Source organism: Brachyhypopomus gauderio, chromosome 12 (genome assembly GCF_052324685.1).
Source record: "Brachyhypopomus gauderio isolate BG-103 chromosome 12, BGAUD_0.2, whole genome shotgun sequence".
NCBI classification, from domain to species: Eukaryota; Metazoa; Chordata; class Actinopteri; order Gymnotiformes; family Hypopomidae; genus Brachyhypopomus; species Brachyhypopomus gauderio.
In genome coordinates, this window is record NC_135222.1 from 16,806,934 (window position 1) to 16,831,235 (window position 24,302).

Genomic DNA, 24,302 nt, shown 5'->3' on the forward strand with positions numbered 1-24,302 from the left:
TCTGGGAAAGGCCTGGCCACCAGTTCCAGGACAGCAGATGGGTACATGGCTAATCCCTGTCTGTGGCCAAGCCCAGTAACAGGCCTCTAGGAGAAAAAGACCTCTCGCTCTGTATAGAATGCATGCTAAAACTGGAGAGAGCAAGAATACTCATTCATTCATGATTGATCGCTACACTTTGTGTAGCACTTAAATGTTACAATGTGGAATATATTAAATTCTTTATGCTACATAAAAAAACATATGTAGGAGACTGATAACATGAGCACATGAGACGTGATCAGATCTGCCACTGACTCAAATGGCCAAAACCAATCAGCAAACATTAGATTTGAGATAAAATTATGAAGAAAGGGAATACTTCCTCAAAAATAAAACTAGTGCTGAACTCTGAGACAAGCGGTTTAGTCTGTAGAAGAACAGCATTTTGAGCTCAATCTCTGAGCTGCTCTTCATCACTCTGACTTTGAGGAACTTGAACATATCAGGATTTATGTTCTATTCGTCTCTGAATTATGTTAATACACAACCTGTCCATAGCACTAAACACTAAACATAGAATTCTCCACTGGAAATAAACACACAGATACCAAAATTATTAGTCCAAAATTAATTTGGAAGGTATTAACTAAAACAAACACCTACCTGACACTGGCACATACTTATACCGCTATACATACATTACTAAAGAGAAATTAATTAACAAGGACTTTGAATTTAATTATTCTGGTTGTCCAAAGTCCAGGTAAAGGCCCCCAGAGTCAACATGAGGAGTGTCTGTCATCACTCACAGCTAGAGGAAAGGTTTAGGGTTAGGGCTAATGCCTAACCACCAACACCCAACACCATCACCTAACCCTAACACTTAACACCAGAGGAAAGTTATCTGCAAATACAAACAATTCTCATTTATGGTTGTTTTCTCTCTGGCTACCCACCCAAAGGCCAGATCACCCCTCAAAGACACTGCCCACACCTGCTTGTTCACAGTCAGCCATCTGGAACGTGTTAGTCTGCACTAAAGCACCAGGGCAAACCTACAATTATCACAGCAATCTTGTCCTTCCTTCAGTGGTACTAACCACTGAATACTGGATACACCTCACAAATCTACTGTTCTGGAGATGCTCTGACCTAGTGATCTAGTCAAATAGTGACTGTCAAAGTCACTCAGATCCTTCCTCATTGCCCACGTGTCCCCATTAGCTTGAAGAAGTGACTGTTCACTTGCTGTCTAATATATTATACCTCAAGGTCAGGTGCCATTGTAAAGGACTATGTCAGTGGTTTTAACTTTATTTTTTCTATTTTAAGTCTGTCATTTTAAAACATCTCGTATGTATAGCACTCTGAATTGCCACTATGTATGAAAAAGTGATATATAAATAAACCTTATAAACTATATAAATAAATGTGCCTTGGGCCCACACATGCACCCACACACAGATAGAAAAGCTTCAGTAGCTTTCAGTTCATTTAATAGGACAATGTTTGTAAATTTAATTAAACTTAATTACTTGTTTTCTTTCAATCCACTAAGTTACTAATTAAAACTCAGTCAACATGAAGAGACATGTTTATTTACCAATAGACACAACCTCTACTCCCAACATTAAAACAGTCTTTCCAGTTCTTCACACAAACACAAGCTTGTTTTTGTATTGGAGCCAGCATAACTCAGAAACCCCCATGTGACTGCTGTATAACGGATGTTTAGGACGTACAAATCCCTTACAGTGTCAAAGACTGACCTCTGCCCTCTGGCTTCAAAGCAGCAATTATTACACTGATCAAAAAATCATATGTAATTTTGCCTAAATTACACAAATCTTGTGACAGCTGTGAACACGCCACTGACACCGTTACTGTTGTATTACACTGTCGTGTTATTTGCTCAGCTGTGTTAGTGTTTCTTTCTCTAGGTGCACGTGCAAGAGTGATATTTATTTTTTTACAAAATATGGCAAAGCTACACGATTTCATTAAAACACGATTAAATCATGATGACTTACGATGTCTGTATAACGGAACCAGTTATCGTGATAAGTTAAAAGCAAAAGAGCTTTTACCGTCGTACCAGCAGTGGAAACAAAGGGATTCATACGCAGACAGGCAACAGCTGGTTCAAAGGTTATCACTCAAAGAGACTGGGATTTCCCTAAAAATCTTTATAAACAATCAAAGTTTTCAATTATATTACGTTATGAGTAGACATGCTTACATCTAATCCTACTTAACAAGAATTGTTCAGCCGGAAAGTTGCGTCGGAGTAAATTCTCAATAAATGATAAACGTGTGGGTACAGGTTTCACAATTAAAGATATGACTGGCAGTTCAGTGTGGATATTGCTCGTCTTAAAACACAAGGAAGCTCCAGTGTTGCAACATCTCCAACAGATTAATGTTGGTTAATGTGAAATAAATACATTACTGCTGGTCAATGTGAAATAAATAGCCCACAAGCTCCTAACAATACTAGAACAGCGTCTGTTTCCAGACTGTGAAAACCATTTTCTAAATGTCCCATTGGACAGAAGACGCCGTACAACTCCGGTTACTAGAAAGAGCCAAAACGTTCAACCGTGTTTCGTGCACCGCAGACCGAGTTTACAGCTAAACGGGCAGGAAAGTTCGCCGCTTTCATTGTCTTCAAGTGAATGTACACGCTTACCTCCATAGGCACCGGGCGTCCATTATATCCCAGAAATAATCTTGTGTAATCCGAGGTTGGTTTGACCTGCGAACGGCGCTCTGTGCCCCGTGAACGGAGCACGACGGCAGCGCCACGGTTTGCACGGCGCTGTGTTCACGGTGTTTCTGACACCACCGCCCGCCCCGTTACATTTGGACTCGTTTCTAGTGGCTAGACCCCCGCCTTTCCTGGCATATTAGTAGGACCGGCTATTTACGTTGTCGGGACATTTATTTAAACGCACAATTTAAACGCATAGGTAATTTATTACATATGGTCGGAGCCGGAAAAACACTTCTAGATAGCAATTTACCAAATTATAGACAGCTTTCACTGAACAGTGTTCATGGGAACATGTTAAAACATGTTTTAAAAAACTAAATGGTTAGGAGTGTGTGCATGTGTGTGTGTGTAATTGTTTTATGTGAAAAATGTTTATTAATATTAATGTTGTAAAGTATCTTTTATTAGCCTATTTAATCTTTGATTATTTAAATACATCGAAGCTCACTCTTAAATATGGTATAATAAAAGTCCCTACACTATAATAGACTACACTAGACACTATAAAGTGCTACACTATATTTTAAATGTGCCAGTGGAATGTAGGTTACTTTATGTAGAATATGTCAGTGTCAACACCACACCTTACATCCAACACACATACATGTGATATCACACAGCATCAAGGTTACTAATGGGTTTATTTAAACGTGAAATATTTGAAGTACAGCGAGAGCTTCCCATAAAGAACCACTTGATTTGACTTGACCTTAAATCCCATTGACCACAATGTCAGCTGGGAGCGGCGGAACACAACATAAGCGGATGCTCCCCACCTCTTTTCCGGTTTACTATTTTCCCCGTGATCCGTGTTCCGCAGTAGTGCGGAGAGTGCGCCACTTGGTGGTGTTTTTAACGGGGATGGCATGAGCCGGATAAAAACCTCACGCAGGTCTACATTCAGCCTTAACTTCAGAATAACCAAATATTCCAGTTTGCTAATTAACTTTTGCTAATTAAACAATTGTGTTTAGGGTGGAGGTGGACAGATGGCAAGAGGGGGATAATTGTAACCAATTATTGTAACCAATTGTAATACATTTCAAAATATAAATATTAGTATAAATATAAACTAGTGTTGACATTGTACAACAGCCTTAGAACTTGATTTTTGAAAACATCTTTGAAACATTAACAAATGCTAGTATGCTATGCCTACAAAAATTACACAAATTATTTTAAAGTAATATGGCAGTATGTGGCACACAGGTGACCTGTACCCTGTCTTCGGCCAATGATGCCTCCAGCCCCACGTGACCCAAACCAGTGAGATACAGCGGTAAAGATAATGGATGGATGGTAATGTGGCAGTGACAGATGAATTAACTATTGTCTTGAGTTTCAGTTCAGTCCATGGAGTCAGAATGCCACAGGCCCTGAAAACACATATGAGACAAGAGACTCGTTTATATTTAATCTTAAAGTAGTGTATCAAATAATAATAATAAGAATAAGAATCTTTATTTGTATAGCACCTTTCATACATACATGCAACTCAAAATGCTTTACAGAATAAATAGAAGAAAACAAACATAATAAAATAAGATAATAAAATAAGATAAATAATTATTAAAAATAGAGGAAAACAGTTTAAAAAAATGTAATAAAATAATAAAAATGGCATAACTATTCAAATAATTAGAAGATGTACAGTTTACATGTACAAATGTACATCAAACCTGTGGCACTTTTACTAATTACATGTGTGACCGTGTTGTGTCTAATGCTTCTTAATTCAGAAAGTGTCATTTCAAAATAACAATAACAGCATACAAATTAAATAAAACACATCTACTCATAAACACCTGATACACCAGTCTTGTCCCAGTCCAATGCAGTGCCGTCTGCTTTTCCTTTCCAGATATCCTCCAGTTCCTCTTCATCCTCCAGAAACTGCTGGTGAGCGAGCTGGGGCAGTTTGGGGCTGTTGTGTGTGCTGTCTGTGCATGCCATGGGCTCCTCCTCACGAGCAGGACAGCACACTGCACATTCTGACTCCCCACAAACTACTACACGCTGCCTCGAGCCTGCAGCGGAATCTTCCGGATGGCTGAGATCTTTCATTTCTAACAAGACAGAACTCATTTGAGAATTCCGCTGCAAGTGTCTGGGTGCACGGTAAACATGTGTATGCAAATCCTTGATCCTGGTGTGAACACTATGGCACTCGTGCTTTTGTGGTGAAGAGCTGCAGAGCAGAGTGCAGGACATGGGTGTGGGGTCCCGTGCTGCGAAAGGTTCACTGGGGTGTTGCTTAAGGTCTTGGTGTTTTCCTTTAACCTCCCAGTGACTATGTTCAGTAGCAGATCTCATACGCCCTTTTGCGTGAGGTCTTTGTTCAGTTTTGTCAGTTTGTTGGTCCTCTTTCTCATAAATAGGACTGAATAATACTTTGTCTAACATATGAACTGTTTTATGGTCGGATTGCATTAGTGAATTATGATCAGTAACTGGTTGCATCTCAAACTTTGCCTGGTCTCTTGAGTCTGAGCCTCCTGGCCAAACCGCCAGTGAAGGTTGGTTGTCTGATTCAGTTAACTCTGAACTGGCTGAAGAAGAATCTCTCTTCAGCAGGTTCAGCTCTTGTGAAGCACTATTGCAGAGCACCCTGGAGTCTTGGGGAAGAGAAGCTCTGAACAAATAAGGGCAGATAGTTTTGTTTGGTTTGCTGGATATCTCTTCTGAAAGTAAATCCTTTTTCATAAACAACTGCAATTTAGGCCTTTGTCTACCTTCTGGCCAGGTGTTAGATCTCTCTCTGAAGCTGTGTGGTGATAGAGCAAAGTGGGCGTGTCTTATAACGCTGAGGGTGGAGTGTCTCCGCCAGATAATTCTTCTGCTGCTTCTCATTGGTTGTTCCAAGCCTATAGAACCTGCCTTGGGTGTCACACAGCCATGAGAGGATATTCCTCCACACAAGACTAGATGGGAGAGTGAAGATGAAGATGATGGTGGTTGGGAGAGTGAGGAAGATGAAGATAGTAAGGACACTGAGGAGGAAGACATGGTGCAGCCTGCTGCTCTTTGCTCTGATGGCCCATCTGTGAGTTTGGAGATGTCTGTAACGTGCAGATATGTGCTGACCTGGGAGGGACATAACAGAAATAAATGAAATCACACTTTATTAATCAACTGTTTGAAATTATGGTTAAAAAGGTTAACAGAACATAGACACACAAGATAAACAAATAAACAAACAAATATATACAGTGCAATGTAAAGCAGTGATATGTTTTATATACAAAAGAAACACTTTACTCTGTGTTGTAAGCTATGCAGCTTCATAAACCATGTTATAAAAGAGGGTTAGACATCATACAAGAATAAATACATGCACATACAGCAGGAAGAACTTAATTTTGCAAACAGAACATTTTGCTGTGTCAATCAAAACATGTATCCATACAAAAGCATATATCAGTAACAATTTTTTATGTATTTTAAATGTAATTTTAAATGTAAGCACTAAGCACAGAGATTTACAGCACTGTGGTAACGGCACACACACTCAGCTTTGCAGCCATTTACAATGGAAGCAAATATTTGAATGGCACTTCATATACTAATATAATATGCTGTTTGTCTGTTTGTATACAACACATACTGAGCTACTGATGTAGCTTCAGTTTGACTAATGGGATTATATACTAAATTAATGCATCCTATAGTGTGGTGAAGGTAATTCTCATGGTTAAGGTTAAAGGTAGGGTTTGTGAAGGTTAGGGTTTGGGTTATTTAGGGTTAATTCCAGCTCAAATTGCAGTGGAGCCAGAGCCCATTTGGGAGGTCTTTACAGCAGTCATTACCATGGAAACTCAAGTCTGAGGAAATACACTGCTCAAAAAAATAAAGAGAAACAACACAATATAACTCCAAGTCAATCACACATCTGTGAAACCAACCTGTTCAGTTAGGAAGCAACACTGATTGTGAATCAATTTCACCTGCTGTTGTGCAAATGGAACAGACAACAGGTAGAAATGAGAGGCAATTAGCAAGACACCCCCTATAAAGGAATGGTTCTGCAGGTGGTGACCACAGACATTTTCTCTGTTCTCATCCTTTCTGGCTGATGTTTTGGTCACTTTGGCATTTTGTCAGTTCTCTCACCATAGAGGTAGCATGAGGTGGTGTCTACAACCCACAGAAGTCGCTTAGATAGTGCAGCTCATCCAGGATGGTACATCAATGCGAGCTGTCACAAGAAGGTTTGCTATATCTGTCAGCACAGTGTCCAGAGCACGGAACAGAGACCAGGAGACAGGCCAGTACACCAGGAGACATGGAGGGGGCCATAGGAGGGCAACAACCCAGCAGTAGGACCACTACCTCCTCCTTTGTGCAAAGAGGAACAGGAGGAGCAGTGCCAGAGTCCTGAGAAATGACCTCCAGCAGGCCACTAATATCCATGTTTCTGCCTGAATCCAATCGAGCACATCTGGGACATCATGTCTTGTTCCATCCACCAATGCCACCATTGCACCACAAACTGTCCAGCAGTTGACTGACGTTTTAATCCAGGTCTGGGAGGAGATTACTCAGGAGACCATCCGCCGCCTCATCAGGAGCATGCCCAGGCGTTGTAGGGAGGTCATACAGCCACATGGAGGCCACACACAATACTGAGCCTCATTTGTCTTGAGGAATTTCCACTGAAGTTGGATCAGCCTGTCATTCGATTTTTCACTTTAATTTTGAGTGTGATTCCAAATCCAGACCTCCATGGGATAATAATTTTGATTTACATTGGTCATTTTTGTTTTTTTGTTCTCAAAGCATTCCACTATGTGATAATAGATATACGACTGGAATATTTTATTCATTGAGATCTAGGATGTTATTTTAGGGTTCCCTTTATTTTTTTGAGCAGTGTATTTTCACTACATGGCAGAGGACATACAGTTCAGTGAATAACATGCCCAGTTATGAATGTGGGGATCTTTGATCTCGTCTTGGCATGTGTGCGAAACAAAACACTCTGTATTTGTAACTTACCCTATGGGTCACCTCAGCTGGTACTGCTGTCTGTGGAGGCATCGGAGCCTGCTTGATGCTGGATGGTTTTTTGCAAGACAGTTGTTGGTCCTTCATGTGATTTGCATCTGATAACTGTAGACTAAGCTGGGAACTGGTTTGTCCACACTTGCTGTATGTCATTTCTTTTGCACCTTCACCGATAAATAAAGACTTTTGCAATCGATCAAAGTTTTGTGATGATGCTAACCCTATTTGGTCATTACCTGTTGAATGGTCCTCTGATAAGTAGGTTTGTGAGTCACCCAACAGTGGCATCCTGTCCGATAACTGCTGATATATTTGCGTACTGCTTGTTGGCAGCCGAGCATGATGCGTAGATGATGTTTCTGCTCCGGCTTTCTGCTCAGATCTCTGTTCTTTGTTGCTTGTTGTTGACCTCAGATAGTTGCTTGGTGACTGTTGCCATTGCGATTCATCTTTGACTGGTGATTTTTGCCTTTGTATCTGAATGTTGCCAGTTGTCTGCTGCCTCAGTGTTTGAGTGTCTACCTGTTGCATCATATCTTGTGATGGCTGTACTTGTGCTGAGTAGGTGTGTGATGGTTGCATGTGTGCTGGGTTTGTGCCCTGTGAGTGTTGACTCTTTATAAAATGGTTGACTTCTGAATGTTGGTCTTGCATGTTGCTCTGAAAATGTTTTTTCTGTTCTTTGCTATGACTTATGACTGGTTCATTGCAGAGTTGTAGACATTTTGTTTTGTTGCTTCCTGGTAGCAGAAGTGTATGTTCCTCACTGTTGCTAAGTGAAGGTTGTTTACACACTTGATTGATGCATGATGACTGTTCATCAAGGCTAAGAATGAGGCACACACCACTGCTCAGACAGGCCTGGACAGGGCTGGTCTCCTGGACCTCAAGACAAGGGAAATTCATCTTTATACTGGACTGTTCCAGAGAGCCCTGAACACCCCTTGACGCTTGATTTTGGGATTGTTGACTCATTTCATTGCCCTGACTCTGTTCTCTCTTCACGGCATCTGTATTTACGACTAGGCTCTTCTGACTCAGCTGCCTTCTTTGAGTTCTCCAGTTAGCTTGAACCCAGTCTAACATCTCCTTCAGCTCCTCCGTCCTTTCCTTAATCTGAAAGTGAATGTTGCATAATAATGAGATTATATTTAACTGCGTATTCAAACACCCAAACTTGAAAACACACCCGGACACTCACAGTCTGCTCCAGGTAACTCCCGTCTTCTCTTAGCCTCTGACCAGCTGCAGACAATTGATCAAACTCCTGCAGTTTTTGTTCAATTCCACCATCAATCTGCTGAACCTCAGTCTCTTTCCATGGATCAGCAGTGGAGAGAATGGCACATCTGGTGCTCTCTGTCCAAGCACTAACACACACACACACACACACACACACACACACACATGTGCGTACACACTCAGATTAACAGCAAATCCACTGAACAGCAATCAGATGTCCAGTGTTCTTCTTTTCTCTGATAGAAGTTGGTTTAAGGTAAAATCACTGATATCTGTGGCATCTGTCGTACATTAGTGCCCAGTAGCTGGAACAGTACTCCTGTAATTGGATGGACTTGGCCAGACGTTCTCGGTTCTCCTCCGTGTTGCGACGCACTTCCTCCCAGGTTTGTAGGACTGACTGAACTTCACCTGTGAGGAGGTCCCAGTTCTCTGTGGGAGCAAGTTGGAGTGGCTTCAGTAACGGCTCCATGGCCTCCATCGCCCTTTCAATGAGGTGATAGTCAACCTGACAAGGACACATTTGACATTTGGAGGATCTTAAAAACAAAGTGTGTGTCAAATAGATTTATTACAATACAAACCGTCTGTTTATATGCAATGTAATATTTAGACATTGTTATGTGTGGACATCCTACATAATATAAAGAAATAGTCCATAAGTTATGTTGATAAAATGGTGTATTCACCAAATGATTTTTGATAATCGGTTCAATATCTGTAGACAGACTGACCTCCAACCCATCCTGCTGCTCCTGTAATCGTCCCACTCCACAACGTTCAAGGTCACAAAATATGGACATGTGTTCCTCCATGTCCAGGATGTCCATACTGAGCTCAGCACAATGGGAGAGATGCTCATTCATGCGCAGGGTTAATGTAGACAGCTGCTGAACAACAGTCAGGTTATAGTTATACACTCACACCAAAACACTCTCAATATCTGTTTATGAGTCAAAATAAGAACAAAATAAGTGTCACTACATTATGGATTGTGCAAGATTATTCAAGAAAATTGGGTTGTTTTTCTCCTGAAACAAAGTAAGAGTGTAATTTCACACCAGGTTTAGTAACTCCTGATTTGATTGGCCTTGGTCGTGGGAACACACCCTCAAGTCACCAGTCACACCAGGAAATGCCTCATTACACTCAGAAACTCCAGAGTCATTCTGAAGAGCAGGAGAATCCTGAAAAAAAACACAGCTGTGAGTGCTTTTAATGATGAATGCAAACCTTAACACGTTTCATAATTACTGAATCATTGACTAATGTAAATCAACAATACAGTCTAATCAGACTAATTATACTAATTAGACTAAAGCAGAATTGGAGTTTGAGCTGTATTTCTGTTTAGTAGTTATATTTTTTGTGATAAAACATATGTTTAAAATATAAAATAAATTGTTAGAATAAAATTACATGCCACAGCAGTGACATTCACATTTCTCCTCATTTTAAACATACATGTTTGAAATCAAGAACAACAAGAATTTAAAACAGTCTTTATAAAATTAAATTCAGTTAATCTCATAAATAACCTTGTGATCCAGACTCTCTAGGAACGTTTCAAGCATTCCAGAATGGTTCTCTCCCACGTTCTTTGGGGAATGGTTTGCATGGGGGAGTTCTAGAAATGTCTGTGCAACCTCATCTGTCAGATGAAGTTCTTTGTCCTCTGGGTCTGCTTCTATCCCCAGCTCATATCTCTTCCTCTGTCCCTCCCAAAGTCCTTCCATCTGGTCTTGGAAGACCTCATTCTCAGCGCTTCTGTGCTCCTGGGAGTGTTCTGAGCCTCCCCCCTCCTCACCACTGGGAACACATATGCTGGTTTCCAGCAATGACTGAGACGGTGTAAGGAAGGGAGGGGAATTAGAGTGCACAAATGGTGAATCAACATGAGGAACAAATGTAGCTAGAATGACTGCCATTTTCCCTTGTTACAAACGACAAACACACTTACAGCCCTGTCAGCTGCTGTGCTGAACTCTGTTAACACTTCATGTAGTCTGAAAGGCTGTTGTGTGGTTACGCTGTCCAATAGTAGCAGCTGCTCCCTACTGTGGAGCAAACATACACGGTTAGTGAACCTCCCACTTTTTAGAATTTTGAAATGAAGGAAAGGTTCGTTGCCATCTGCACCTTTCTGGGTCCACGCTGCACGTCTCTGTGACGTTACTCTGTCTGTAGCAGCTGGATCCAGATGGGGAGACGGGGGAGGTTTGGAGGCCGGAGCTGTGCTCGTTACTCACACTCATTCTACACACCCACGGATCCTGACCACATGACACGTAAAGACGTCAAAATGTTGACTTTTCAGTACTTTTTCAAATTTGCCTGCAACATCAAATGCACATCTGTAACATCAAATACACTTATTCCCACTTATTCACATCCAATCACAGTACTGCTTGTTGTATCTGGTTAGCTGCCAATGTGGGGGATAGGCAAATGTAATCTTATTTAAAAGATCTAGAAATGTGGCTTTTAAAATTCTTTTAAGTATATTGTCAAATAATATATAAATAAATACAAAAAACAATGTTAAATATATAGATAAATAATTTATGAAAAGATAAACTCAGTGAAGTTGTATAGGGAGACTAGTGTTGCTGCAGGCAAACGTTCTAACCTCAGATTCACACAGACGGTTTTCTTCCACTGTGACATGTTCTTCCATTACACCATGAAATTCAGGTTTAGCAGTGCTCCGTGCCACAGCTGTATGAGCATCACAATCTGCTTTGCCTAACCTGTCATAGGGTCTGGAAAACACATATGCCCTCTGGTTCCTTATATGAAAGAGAATGAAGATGAAAGAGAAGTGTTTTTCTGATGTAACTAATGCTGTTTTTATCACCTGCATTTTAAATTGTTAGACATCAAGCAATGACTTCCTTCAAGACTTTCAAACATCCATCTTTAAAACATTACAAATGCGTAACAGATGTGCTTTTCATGGGTGCTGACCATTTAATCTTGACATTGACACCCATGCAGTGATTGTTTTGTGGGAAAGAAACTGCTGTTGGCAGGATAGGTAAGAGATGAGGTCATCCATTCCTTCAGAGATTAGTTCATGCTTTCAAAAAAGGTTGTTTAAATGGGTGATTAAAGAATGTGCTAAGAGCAGAGAAGGGTAAAGGTGTATGCACCCTTCCTAAAAGAGATTTTTTCTTTTTTTAATACTACAGACAAATTTCCTTTTTTGGGTTGTATTCTTGAACAAATACCATACTTAATTTATAAACCATGGAATACAAGAATTCATCAGTTGATGGCTTGTGCGAGTGATCTGTTCAGATCTGATGGTGCTGTCCCATTATTGACTACTTTACTATAACCATAACAGTGTGACCTGCATGTCCTAACCTTCGTGTCCTAACCTTCGTGTCCTAAACATAACCCTCTTCTGCTCATGTTTGGCTATGGAAGTGGGACCCTCTGTTACCCGGCTGCATCCTGAAGCCCTGCCCAGCTCTGCTGCACCTCTGCCTGCTTATGTGCTACTCGGCTGGCCAGGGTTGGGTGTAGGGATGAAAGCCAAGCTGCAGACTCATTCAGCATCTGGAAGTGGGTGTGAAAGGAAATTACACAGTTAATTTGGAGCTGATATGTTACACACATAACAAACAGTGACCAAAAGGTAAAACTACAAACTACTTTTTGTTGGAGCATTGGTTTGCTGTTTTGACATCACCAATGACATCACCAATATGGTTGATGTAGTGTATTTAAAAACCTTCATACCAGTGTATTTACAAACCTTAATCTGTCCAGATATTCTTCTGATCTCCTTCTCCTTCCTATCCAAACTTTGGACATCTGTTACCTGGACACTGCTCCTCTGAAAAACATGAAATGATAAATGTCAGACTCAGAAGTTGTAGTTTAAACTACCACACACAGGGTAGTTTGTCAGGGTATAATTCTTAATGTAAAGTGTGCGTGATGACTAAGGTAAAAGTTGTCCTAAAGCTGTCTCCTGACCTTGCTGTTAATGGTGTTGATGATGATGTCTGCCTGCTGATAAAACGCAGAAACATCCAGGGCCAGCACAAGATCCTGCTGATCTTGAAAAATAGACCTGAACTTCAACCACCTGTGGCAGGAGGAAACTAGAATCACTGAGAAGTTATTATGACACAGCAACAAAGCAAAATAATAATGAATTTATAGTTTAATAATAAAACCAATAATAAAAACAAATTACCATCGTCACCATTATCATCACCACCATCACCATCGTCATTACCTCCACCATCATCACCATCATCAACATTAGCACCACCACCACCATCATCAGCAGCAGCAGCTGCATCATTATCATCATCATCATCATCATCATCATCATCAAAACCATCATCACCAGGCTCTTCCTCATCATCAAAATCTGTTTTTGTAAACATTTGTGAACATTTCCTGTATTTTAAGTCTTACGATTTGTCGATGCACTCTCCCACTGTGCTGGACTTCTTCACAGCAACCCTCTCTGCCTCGTTCTGGTTCATCAGAAAAATCATCAATTAGGATCACATCTGTTAGACTACATCTGTTAGGCTTCTGCACAAAGAACACTGAAGAAGTCTGAGGAAGACTGATGAAGACTGATGAAGACTGAGGAAGTCTATGTCACTGAGCTGATGATCATTTCACCTTCAGGTCAGGACATGCTGCCAGATGTTGTGAGTTGTCAAAACCCTTGAGGCTCGCCGGTATGTTACCAGTGCACTCAAATGGGAACGTTGGGAATCCATAATCATACTGAAGATTCTTCATCTTCCTCTTCTTCCATGGTTCTGTCTAAACAAAACAAAAAAAAAAAAAAAACAAAGTTATTTTGAGAGTTTTGCATTCAAGCATCAGTGGAGACGTCAATGTCTTTGACTCTTCAATGTCTTTGAGGACACTCAAATTAATTTAACTATTGTTTATATAACATGCAAAGAAGTCATGCATTTCATGGGTAAAATTTATAAACAGTAACCTTATAGTTAAGGCTGTCTGTCTGTTTCTGGTCACTTTGCAGTAAAAACACATTCTACAGCAATGATCTCATGCTGTTCATTGACAGATGGGTTTCTTTTATCTCTCCCAAAACTCTTACATCATTCAAAACAACTGTAAGCACATCATCCTGCCAGCAAAGATCCATCAGTACTGCATCTGAACCAGTGACAGCGGCTGTTCTGTTCTGTTTGTTCTTGTGAATACTGTACAGAATATAATTAGAACATATGCCTTGTCATTAATGAAAAAAAAAACTATCTTCAATAAAACATGAATTTTCACAGCTATGTAAAATCCAGCTCTCTCATGGTGCATGTGTTTCTACGACACTGAGACTTCATGCTTCAGCATGTGCTGCACAGCGGGGTAAGCCACACCCCCTCTGACCTGCCTACAGCCTGTGGCCCGAGGCAACACTTCTCTCATCCGTAAGTAACAGCTCTTGTTGTTGCAAGACTTATCTTACTTCGGCTACTCTTTTCTTTGTTTGTAACATATGCATATACAGCATATGCTAAACCTTTGTAATACATGCATATTCAGCATATGCTAAACCTTTGCCAAACACACAAACCACACCAACTGTACATGAATACAAAAGAGCACATTGCGGGTGATAAACGTCATACACCACATTACACTCTGCAATGGATGCCAGATGTGAACAGACATTAAATACATATTAATATACTGTAGTCCCCATTTAGCACTCCAACAATGTTATCTGCAAACTGAAATATTAGAATTCAGATACTTAAAAGTAAAGTGAATATTAAATGGGACTTTTAGATGAGCATGGATATTGAATGCATCTTGTACTCTTAATGACTCCTCACTCGCCCTAAATAAGTTACTTGATTTTTTTACCATGCTTGTGAAATATTTGCGTTAAACGCTTTCCTTAGTTCTTGAAACATGTGGTGGATTATTTTTGTATGGAAATTACTAGTTCATCTGAGCTGTGGGTGTTTGTAATGAGGGGCTGAGCTATGATCTCATCTCTGGAAGTACAGCATGCAAAGCACATAATAATTCAAGGGTCTCAAGTCCAGCTATGGCCAATAAGCCGTTGAACTGTTGAATTGCCATTTAACTGTTCTAGTCTTTAGAAAATGGTCTGCAGTTCTGCACAGGAAAACTGTTTGAAGGTTCATTCATCAAGCTTTATAAACCACTGTGCAAAACTCATAATTAAAGAATTACAAAATTAGAGAACAACATAATATAACATAAATATAACACAATTCAACACAATTATACATGTTGTAATATGTTTATGGTGTGAATACCTTCTCATTTGTATTATGAATACGGTGTCTGTCTGAATCTGAAATTCTGGTTGTATATATTTTAGTAGTTGTTTATGTACATACAGTATGTTTTATCTTGCACCTACTGTAGAGAAGAGATGTACATAACTGTATAATAAACTTGAAAAATGTGTTATGTGCAACATGTGGTTTTAAGAATTTGTTTTCAATCTAAAATTTCTTACCTCCAAACATGGTAAGGACTTGTCAACAAATTTCCTCTCTGTGTATGTTTCAGCTGAGTTTGGACTCTGGTTAGGCTCACATGTGCCGGAGCAGAGATTTATGCCAGCACAGTCTCCCTCCGTCTCAGCATTGCCACAAACAGCAATTTTCCTGATGGACCTTGAGGAAGCTACTGGAGATTCAGAGATACACTCATCCTCAGAGCCGTCTTCCAGAGCTGGAGCATTCGGATTTATGAACTGTGTCCGTCCATGGCTCAGAGACTTTCTGGCATTTCTGTTCACTGTCAGCTTGCTGCCGTCCAGAGCTCGGGCAGGAAGGATGATGTCCACAAAGTCCAGACACTGAGCTCCGTTAGGGACAGACAGTTTAGTTCCGATAGTGAAAGGCTGGATTTTCTTCATTGTCCCTTATGATACTTTTATGTTTGCAAAAAATCTGTTCTACAGATTTAACCAAAAACAACCCACTACAGAAGAAAAATAATCATTTAGACAAAATCACTTAGCCAGTTGGTATGGACATCTGTGCAGAGATACGTGCAGAGGCATCGAGATGTAACACAGCCGAAGAGACGTCTGCTACTGAGAAAACGCATGCAGTGGGACATGCACACAAAAGGAAAAGTAAGCCTGAGTCTGCTGTTCTGCAAAAAGACAGAGAAGGAGAGAGTGAGACACAGGAGTAGAGAGTGGGGCAGAGAGAAAGAGGAGGGGGGAGAGAAGGAAAAAGAAAAAAGGGGTTTTGCAGAGTGAGGTCACTTTCAGTCCCATCATGGGTTGTGTAGAGGGAGATGTCTGTTAACTGTGGCTGTATTAGGTAGGGGGAGAGGACTATTAACTCTGACTGTAAAAACTTCCTCTCACAATAAAAGCTGAAGCTGTCGTGTAGCCCTCTCCCCAGGGGCCCACTCTTTCACACACAAATGGAGGGTGAGGTAATGTTTTTAGAGCAAACATACATCACCACTGTTCTGAAAAGTTTCCTTTCTCCCTGTTCCTAACTGGGCCCTCCCACTTAAACAACACCTTCTCTCTCTCTCCCCATAAGTACCAGTTCCACTCATTTCATTTCATGATATTATGAATATTCATAACAAGTTATTTAAAATATTCTTAAATTATATCTTCACTTCAGATAAGTTACTTTGTATCAAAATTTAATTAAAAACATTACAAGTTACAGAGAAGCTAAAATCTTACAGTACCGCTGCAGTGATGCGTTTAAGACACATGGCTCTGTGTCTGTTGGAACACTTTTGTCAAAACATTTACAGAGCAGCAACAAGGAAAATTTGACACATTCTGGCTGCAGCGTCAATCTGATGTGAACCAGGTGTCCAGTACACAGTGTGAAACAGGCTATTGTAAAACGTACACTGTTGTGGGAATCAGTGTTACCATAATAGTACAAAGCAGTTCTCCGCCCTCTTGGCTAAAAGCAGGCATTATGCTACAGATCAGACACCAAGCACAAAGAAAGGTTTACTAATATACACATCAGCACAAGCACAAAGAGAGGTTTACTAATATACACATCAGCACAAGCACAAAGAGAGGTTTACTAATATACACATCAGCACAAGCACAAAGAGAGGTTTACTAATATACTAAGTCTTGTTTAGGATCTCTTGCCTCTATGTTGAAACCATTTATAACTACATATACCAGATTGAAAAACTCTAAAATTACATCCTGTTTGTCTGGAAATCTTGTGGAAACAAATTGTTCTACCTCTTCATATTTAATATATGTGTATAACTATATTGTTACCCTTCCAAGTTTCCTATATTTCTTTTAGTTCTTGGCATTTTCTCAGTTCTTATATTTCTTCCTTTGGACTGTTATGACCATCCTTGTTTTGGGTTATGGTTGTTTGTTGTTAGCATATGTGTCTGTTAGGTTATTTATTCTGTTACAGACATGAACGACATGAACGTGTCCTATTCCAGATGTGTTTCTGTCTCTTATTCCCGCCTGTCCCTGTGGGATTGGCTACTTCGCAACTGCCATTTGCTTCTGGACATAAAATAGAGTCTAGGTTGTGGTAAACATGTGCCCAGTGCTGTGGGTAACCCTAGCTCAAGCACCGGGTGAGCAATTGGGGTTAGTCACCTTGCTCAAGGACACTTCAGTCATGGCCGAGGGTTTGGGAATCAAACCCATGACCCTGCAGTCACAAGACCCATTCCCTAACCACCAGACCATGATGGCCTAGATGTCAGCAGTGATGCAGTCCCGAGTGATCGCTCCCAAACAACATCAAGAACAAAGAACAATAAGCTGGAGAAACAACAAAAGATTATTATTATAATCAGAGCATCAGGAGCTTTCCCCAAACTGGCAAATTGGCTCCAGCAGATCCTGGGAAAACCATCAGAACATTAGGTCCAGAAGAGTGCAGTCCTGGGAACAGCAAAGATTCTGCACAGGATCCTCAAACCTGAAGGGAAAAGACAATCCAGCAGGCAAGTGGGGAATTTATAGATATAAAGCAGGGGGCGCTAGTCAGCACATTGCCCATATCGCACATGCTCGCTGACGTCCTCACACAAACGTGGGTGCGCATACTATAATCGGACAGAGGACACGTGTAAGTATCCCTAGCTTTGTCTACCGTTTTATTTGGGAGAGTCAAATATTTGTTTGAATCTGAGATTTTATATAATAAAGTAAAAATGTTAAGTATGTTGCCTCTGCTGAACACATTTTCGGCACAAGAATAACCCGGAAATAGTCATGCTGAAGGGGGTTATAGCTACGTTAGCCATCTTGCTAGAAAACCAGGACATGTTATAAGAGAATAACCTTGTATTCGCCGAGAGCGAGTGTCGGTATGCCTTTTATAATATTATGTATGTGACAAATATTTCGCGATTATCCTATATTACAAATATTTCGCTTGCTAACTAGACAGTGTTGCTAGTTACAAAAAATCGGCAGTACATGCGCACGTAACTGTTCATCAGTAGTTGGTTCGATTTACCAATATTGTTTGTCTTCCCATAGGAAGCAATGAAGTCCTATGGACATACATCTGAACAATATTTATTATTGCATGTGTAAACGCTTTACTTCGTGCCTTTTCTTAATAACACCCGGACAGAAAACGTGCGTCCACATACCGGTGTGACACCGGAAGTATATGTAGCTAGTTAACGTGGACCCGCCGTGGCCTCAGCGCCTATATGACGATCTGGGTTTGGCTTCATCATCTTACAGTAGGATGACCTCCAAGAAAAAACAAACAGCTCTGGAACAAAAGCCGAGCCATACTGCCCCTGCACATGAACAGATCTTTAAAAAGTCAAAAAGCAAAACGCGCCACATAACAAAAAGGGCATCCATCGTGGAGGAAAATGATTCTGACGAGGAGGAGGTCCTGGAGATGGAGAGGAACTTTGTGTTGTTGAGTAAAAGGAACTCTGTCCAAGTGCCACAGGAGGAGAGAAACAGGGGCATCGCCGAAGAAGAAGATGAAGATGATGATGATGATGGGGAAGATGAAGATGATGATGGGGAGGATGAAGATGATGATGGGGAGGATGAAGATGATGATGGGGAGGATGAAGATAATGAGGATGATGACGATACTGAAAGCGTCTCCAGAACAAGACGAGGACACAGCAGCAGTGAAAAGGACAATCTGAAAAAAGGTAGCAAAAGGTTTTAGTTGTTGTGTATAATGTTAAGATATCACTAGATATAAATATCAACTAGTAGTAGGAGAAAACTTTTCTGTAGAAAAAGTTTGATTGTTTTGACATGGACATTATCACCATTTACAGAACTGTCAGCTGTATCTTTTTTGGAAGTTATAGATTTATTAACAGTTCTCAGTGGTGTAATTGTAAGGGTATTATTTATGTATTTATTAACAGATCTGTCAGCTATGTCATTTGAGGAGGTTATGCAGCTGCAAAACAAAATGGGCATTAAGGCATATAAAAAGATTGCTTATGGGACAAAGACCAACAGACCGACTGGAGAACCTGTAAAACAACTGAGTAAACACAGGTATCAGCTCCTCACAAAGTAAAACTGTAAACACGGGTATCAGATCTCCTCACAGAAACTGTAAACACAAGTATCAGAACACCTCACAAAGACCTGCAGACAGGTATCAGGGCTGTTCAGACTACAAACACGGGTATTAGGGTTACTTAAAAATAATGTGGAAACATTAGGGTACATAAACAGCAAACCCTAAGTTATTAGGGTTCACAAACACAGTAACGATACACACACAAACTTTGAACACAATTATTGGAGTTACTCACCAACACCCATGATTTATTTTAACACCAAAAAAAAAATTGGATTTTTGTTCACGACCAGCTGTATGTAATGTATTTCTTTTTTACAGACCCCAAGAGATCTCTGCCAAGAAGCCTGTTCATTTTCTTAGAAAAGTAGTGCCAGTTAAGAAAACAGTAAGTCATTTAACTTCTAACACTATTGTTCCTGAATCTGTATATCTTACTACTATATACATGCTGCGTGTTAGATTCTATATACATGATTTGTGCAGCTCTCAAGAGATCCACGGTTTGATGACCTGTCGGGTGAATTCAGACCAGAACTGTTCAGCCAAACTTACGAATTCATCAATGAAATCAGACAAAAAGAAACAGAGGTATGTAAGAATCCTGAAGTTCTGACTAATGTACAAGTTTCCTGTTATTCAATCACTGCTTGGCCTTTAAGAGCTGTTGAACTTTTTTTTTAAACTTTGTTTTAGATGGTGAAAAAAAAGCTTAAGAAAGTAAAGTCAAATGCTAAACGAGATGAAATGAAATATCTGCTGCAGAGGCTGGTACGTTTGCATCCACATATACAAACGCCACTGTATATCCAGAATTTTCTTGTCATTGACAAAATTGAAATTTTTCAATGTCTCTTTTTCTTTTGTCTTTTTGTGTGTGTGTGTGTGTGTGTGTGTGTGTGTGTGTGTGTGTGTGTGTGCAGGAGAACCAAGAACGAGGTCGACAAAGACAAGAACAACAAAGACAAAAGGAGATTCTGTTTAAGAGGACACAAAGGCAGTTGGTGGAACAGGGGCACAGACCTTTCTACCTAAAGAAATGTAAATTAATTCATAAATTAATTAATTTATTTATTTTCAACACCAAATTATATGTTGATTTAGTACATATATATGAATGATGTAACTCAATGGCTGTTGACAGAATAACCTTCTGAAGCTACAGTAATGTAAGCATTTTTAATGTTTATTTTATCTTCAGCTGATCAGAAGAAGCTTGAATTGGCTGAGAAGTACAATCAGCTGAAAAAGAGCGGGAAGTTGGAGAACTTCTTGAGCAAGAAACGGAAACGCAATGCCATCAAAGACCGCAGGAGGATGCCTTACCAGAAAAACTGATCCTGCATCAGTTCAGTCAACTGATTGAAACTTGTACAGTAAAACTTGTTGTTCTGGAGACGGATTCGAATGCTTTTGTCATACAAACCTTTAACTATGTAACAATTTTGTGTTTTGTATATTTGCATATCTTCAATTATAAATGAAAGTGAAGAAAATTGTATTTTCATTGGAATATTTTGACTGCATTGTCGCTACCATAAATGGCACTAGATGGCACTGTTGTGCTTCTCTATATCAATTCTAACCTGAAACTGCTGTACAAGATTTAAACATTTGTTAATATTTAACCTAGTCTAATTGGCTTTGCTTAGATGCCAAGCTGTTCTTAAGACCTGTACATTTTAATGGTGGTAGCCATGTTAGGCGCTGGCCCAATTCTGTTCCTATGAACCTTTTGGCCCATTTTTTTTACCTTATCACATAATACTTTGTTGCAGTCAAGTCTGAGGGCCTAAAGTGAATGCTTTTCAGTCTTTTAAAAAAAACGATTGCAAGCCAGCCATCTCAGTAACACTGTTGGGGCATAAGTCTGTTGAAGTCTTCATACACTATATTGCTAAAAGTATTGACTCACCTTTCTTGACTCACATATGAGGTTAATAAGACCCCTTTCCTAATCCTTAGGGTTCAATATGACGTTGGTCCACCCTTTGCAGCTAGAACAACTTCAACTCTTCTGGGAAGGCTGACCACAAGGTTTAGGATTGTGTGTATGGGGATTTTTGATCATTACTACAGAAGCGCATTTGTGAGGTCACACATACTGATGTTGGACGAGAAGGCCTGGCTCTCAGTCTCTGCTCTAATTCATCCCAAAGGTGTTCCATCAGGTTGAGGTCAGGACTCTCTGCAGGCCAGTTAAGTTCATCCACACCAGACTTGTCATCCATGTCTTTATGGACCTTGCTTTGTGCACTGGTGCACAGTCATGTTGGAAGAGGAAGGGGCCAGCTCCAAACTGTTCCCACAAAGTTGGGAGCATGGACTTGTCCATATTGTCTTGGTATGCTGAAGCATTCAGAGTTCCTTTCACTGGAACTAAGGGGCCATGTCCAGCCCCTGAAACAACCCCACACCATAATCCCCCTCCACCAAACTTTACACCTGGCACATTGCAGTCAGACAAGTACCGTTCTGTACAAGTACAGTTGCACTTGGTGATGTATGGCTTGGTTGCAGCTGCTTGACTATGGAAACCCATTCCATGAAGCTCTCTGCGCATTATTGAGCTAATCTGAAGACCACCTGATGTTTATGTCTAGTGATTGACTCTGCATAAAGTTGTCAACCTCTTCGCACTATGCGCTTCAGCATCCATTGACCCCGCTCTGTCAGTTTACGTAGCCTACCATTTTGTGGCTGAGATGCTGTCGTTACCAAACACTTCCATTTTCTTATAATACAGTTGACTGTAATATTTAGGAGCGGATAAATTTCATGACTGGATTTGTTGCACAGGTGGCATCCTATCACAGTTCCACACTGGAATTCACTGAGCTTCTGAGTGCAACCCATTCTTTCACAAATGTTCGTAAAAAACAGCCTGCATGCCTAGGTGCTTAATTTTATACACCTGTAGCCATAGAAGTGATTGGAACACCTGATTGCGATAATTTGGATGGGTGAGCAAATACTTTTGGCAATATAGTGTAGCATAAAATAAGATGTCCAGGCAGTTATGGTTGAACCACTAAATTTTTCTGGTCATTTTATATGGGCAAGATTAAACACAACTAGAAGAAAAAGTTTTTTGCTTTACATTTTCTTCAGATCTATGTTATGTAGTTTGATATTTGTAGGGCACCTTTTACAAATAATGTTACAAATCAGCTTTACCGGAATCTTTTATAGAGAGAATCCAGATCCAAGTCCTTATCAAGCATGACAAGGTGACAGTTGCAAGGAAAAACATGTTGAGAGCATGAGGAAGAGACCTTAAAAGGATCACAGGCTCAGAAGGGCACGTCTTAACCTGGCCCACACTTGATGGCTAACAGTGAATAAAGCTGCTTTTATTTTTAACTTTAGCTCACAACGAACATGATTTATTTAAGAAATAATGTACAAAAATTAAGAAATGTATTTGCAATAAATGAAATGAAATGAAATCCTCCCTGTGTGTCCATAAGTTCTCCCGTCATGTTTTTGGAAGGGTTACTCAGAACGACTGAACTGTTTCCAAGAGTAACAATTTATTCTGATTTAGATTTATTCAGATGGGTTTTTTTTCTTGAGGTTACCATATTAACATGCATACGATAACTGGTATTAGAGCACATCTGACCACACCTCTCCCTGTGTTCATTCTGGGGTAGATCTTACATCTCATTTCACTTGTGTTACCACAGATTCATATTTTACTCCTGTGAGGTTAATCAGTCTTATGGAATGGAAGTGGATGTCACAGGAACATGACAAGGGCCAAAGCATGAAGAAAATGGCATGGTCTCAGTACTCGTCCTGGATCAGTGTGGTCTAATGATCTCTACCCTTCCTGGATCAGATTGGTCTAATAATCTCAGGACTCTCACTGGACCATGAGAACTCAGTATCCTTCTTGAGCTAGGGTGGTCTAATGGTCTCAGTAACCTTCCTCAGTTTGTAAAAATTTAAACATTTGAAAGCTTGAAGCAGTTAGACTTGAAAGTTTGAGGCAGTTGGACTTGCTTTCAGGGACTTTCCAAAAATCAGGAGCCAATCTAAAACTTGTCTTCCCTCCTCTGGAAAGTGTTGCATGTTTTTCCTGTCTTAAGTCCTCTACAATTAAACAATTTGTGTCCTGTCTTTCAGACCAGTGAAAGCTTCACCAAACATCACTGACTGACACATGTCTTATGCAGAAAGTAAACAAACCAAAAATGACTGAGAAGAGGAAACCAAACCAATAACATCTGTGAGGAGGCAGAGGAATCACAGCCTGTAGCAGTTTCTCTCCTTTCAAATGTCTCACTGGAAGAGAACTCAAATAATGTGTTCAATATAAACTACTTTCTGTTGTTTATTTTCCCTTCACAACACCCATCCACCCTTCTCATACCCTTCAACACCCTTCCACCCCTTCTCATACCCTTCAACACCTTTCCACCCTTCTCATACCCTTCAACACCCCTCCATCCTTCTCATACCCTTCAACACCCCTCCACCCTTCTCATACCCTTCAACACCCATCCACCCTTCAACACCCCTCCACCCTTCTCATACCCTTCAACACCCCTCCATCCTTCTCATACCCTTCAACACCCCTCCACCCTTCTCATACCCTTCAACACCCATCCACCCTTCTCATACCCTTCAACACCCTTCCACCCCTTCTCATACCCTTCAACACCCCTCCACCCTTCTCATACCCTTCAACACCCCTCCACCCTTCTCATACCCTTCAACACCCCTCCATCCTTCTCATACCCTTCAAC

General features: G+C 40.4%; 3 protein-coding genes across 13 annotated transcripts in view; 1 reads left to right on the forward strand and 2 right to left on the reverse strand.

The window, feature by feature from the left end:
- sipa1l2 (signal-induced proliferation-associated 1 like 2) overlaps positions 1-2,847 on the reverse strand; it is a 72,172-nt gene extending 69,325 nt beyond the window's left edge. For 3 of the 4 annotated variants that reach the window (XM_077023322.1, XM_077023321.1, XM_077023320.1), the window contains exon 1: positions 2,672-2,847. The gene's annotated coding sequence lies outside the window, so the exon portion shown is untranslated. The remainder of the gene's footprint in view (positions 1-2,671) is intronic. The other variant, XM_077023323.1, reaches the window with a different exon arrangement.
- A 530-nt stretch (positions 2,848-3,377) lies between these two features.
- On the reverse strand, positions 3,378-16,309 carry LOC143527935 (uncharacterized). 6 transcript variants are annotated; one of them, XM_077023327.1, is made up of 17 exons: positions 15,504-16,309; positions 13,655-13,801; positions 13,439-13,500; positions 12,989-13,100; positions 12,765-12,845; positions 12,450-12,565; positions 11,631-11,763; positions 11,141-11,274; positions 10,962-11,058; positions 10,540-10,842; positions 10,063-10,188; positions 9,736-9,891; positions 9,292-9,509; positions 8,961-9,129; positions 7,751-8,875; positions 4,561-5,839; positions 3,378-4,131 (listed from the first exon to the last, which is right to left on the reverse strand). In XM_077023327.1, exons 1-17 carry the CDS (start codon positions 15,906-15,908, stop codon positions 4,115-4,117), a joined length of 4,680 nt encoding a protein of 1,559 aa, XP_076879442.1. In that variant the 5' UTR covers positions 15,909-16,309; the 3' UTR covers positions 3,378-4,114. The 6 variants fall into 6 exon arrangements, with proteins under 6 accessions (XP_076879442.1, XP_076879441.1, XP_076879439.1 ...); XM_077023326.1 differs by having other exon boundaries at positions 10,962-11,055; positions 11,631-11,790; XM_077023324.1 differs by having other exon boundaries at positions 11,631-11,790.
- A 1,704-nt stretch (positions 16,310-18,013) lies between these two features.
- Positions 18,014-21,049, forward strand: rrp36 (ribosomal RNA processing 36). 3 transcript variants are annotated; one of them, XM_077023330.1, is made up of 8 exons: positions 18,014-18,096; positions 18,513-19,159; positions 19,385-19,520; positions 19,870-19,936; positions 20,035-20,139; positions 20,245-20,319; positions 20,472-20,589; positions 20,750-21,049. In XM_077023330.1, the coding sequence occupies exons 2-8, from the start codon at positions 18,730-18,732 to the stop codon at positions 20,884-20,886; spliced, it is 1,068 nt and encodes a 355-aa protein (XP_076879445.1). In that variant the 5' UTR covers positions 18,014-18,096; positions 18,513-18,729; the 3' UTR covers positions 20,887-21,049. The 3 variants fall into 3 exon arrangements, with proteins under 3 accessions (XP_076879445.1, XP_076879447.1, XP_076879446.1); XM_077023332.1 differs by having other exon boundaries at positions 18,045-18,096; positions 18,726-19,159; XM_077023331.1 differs by lacking the exon at positions 18,014-18,096 and adding an exon at positions 18,185-18,337.
- Positions 21,050-24,302: the final 3,253 nt, after the last annotated feature.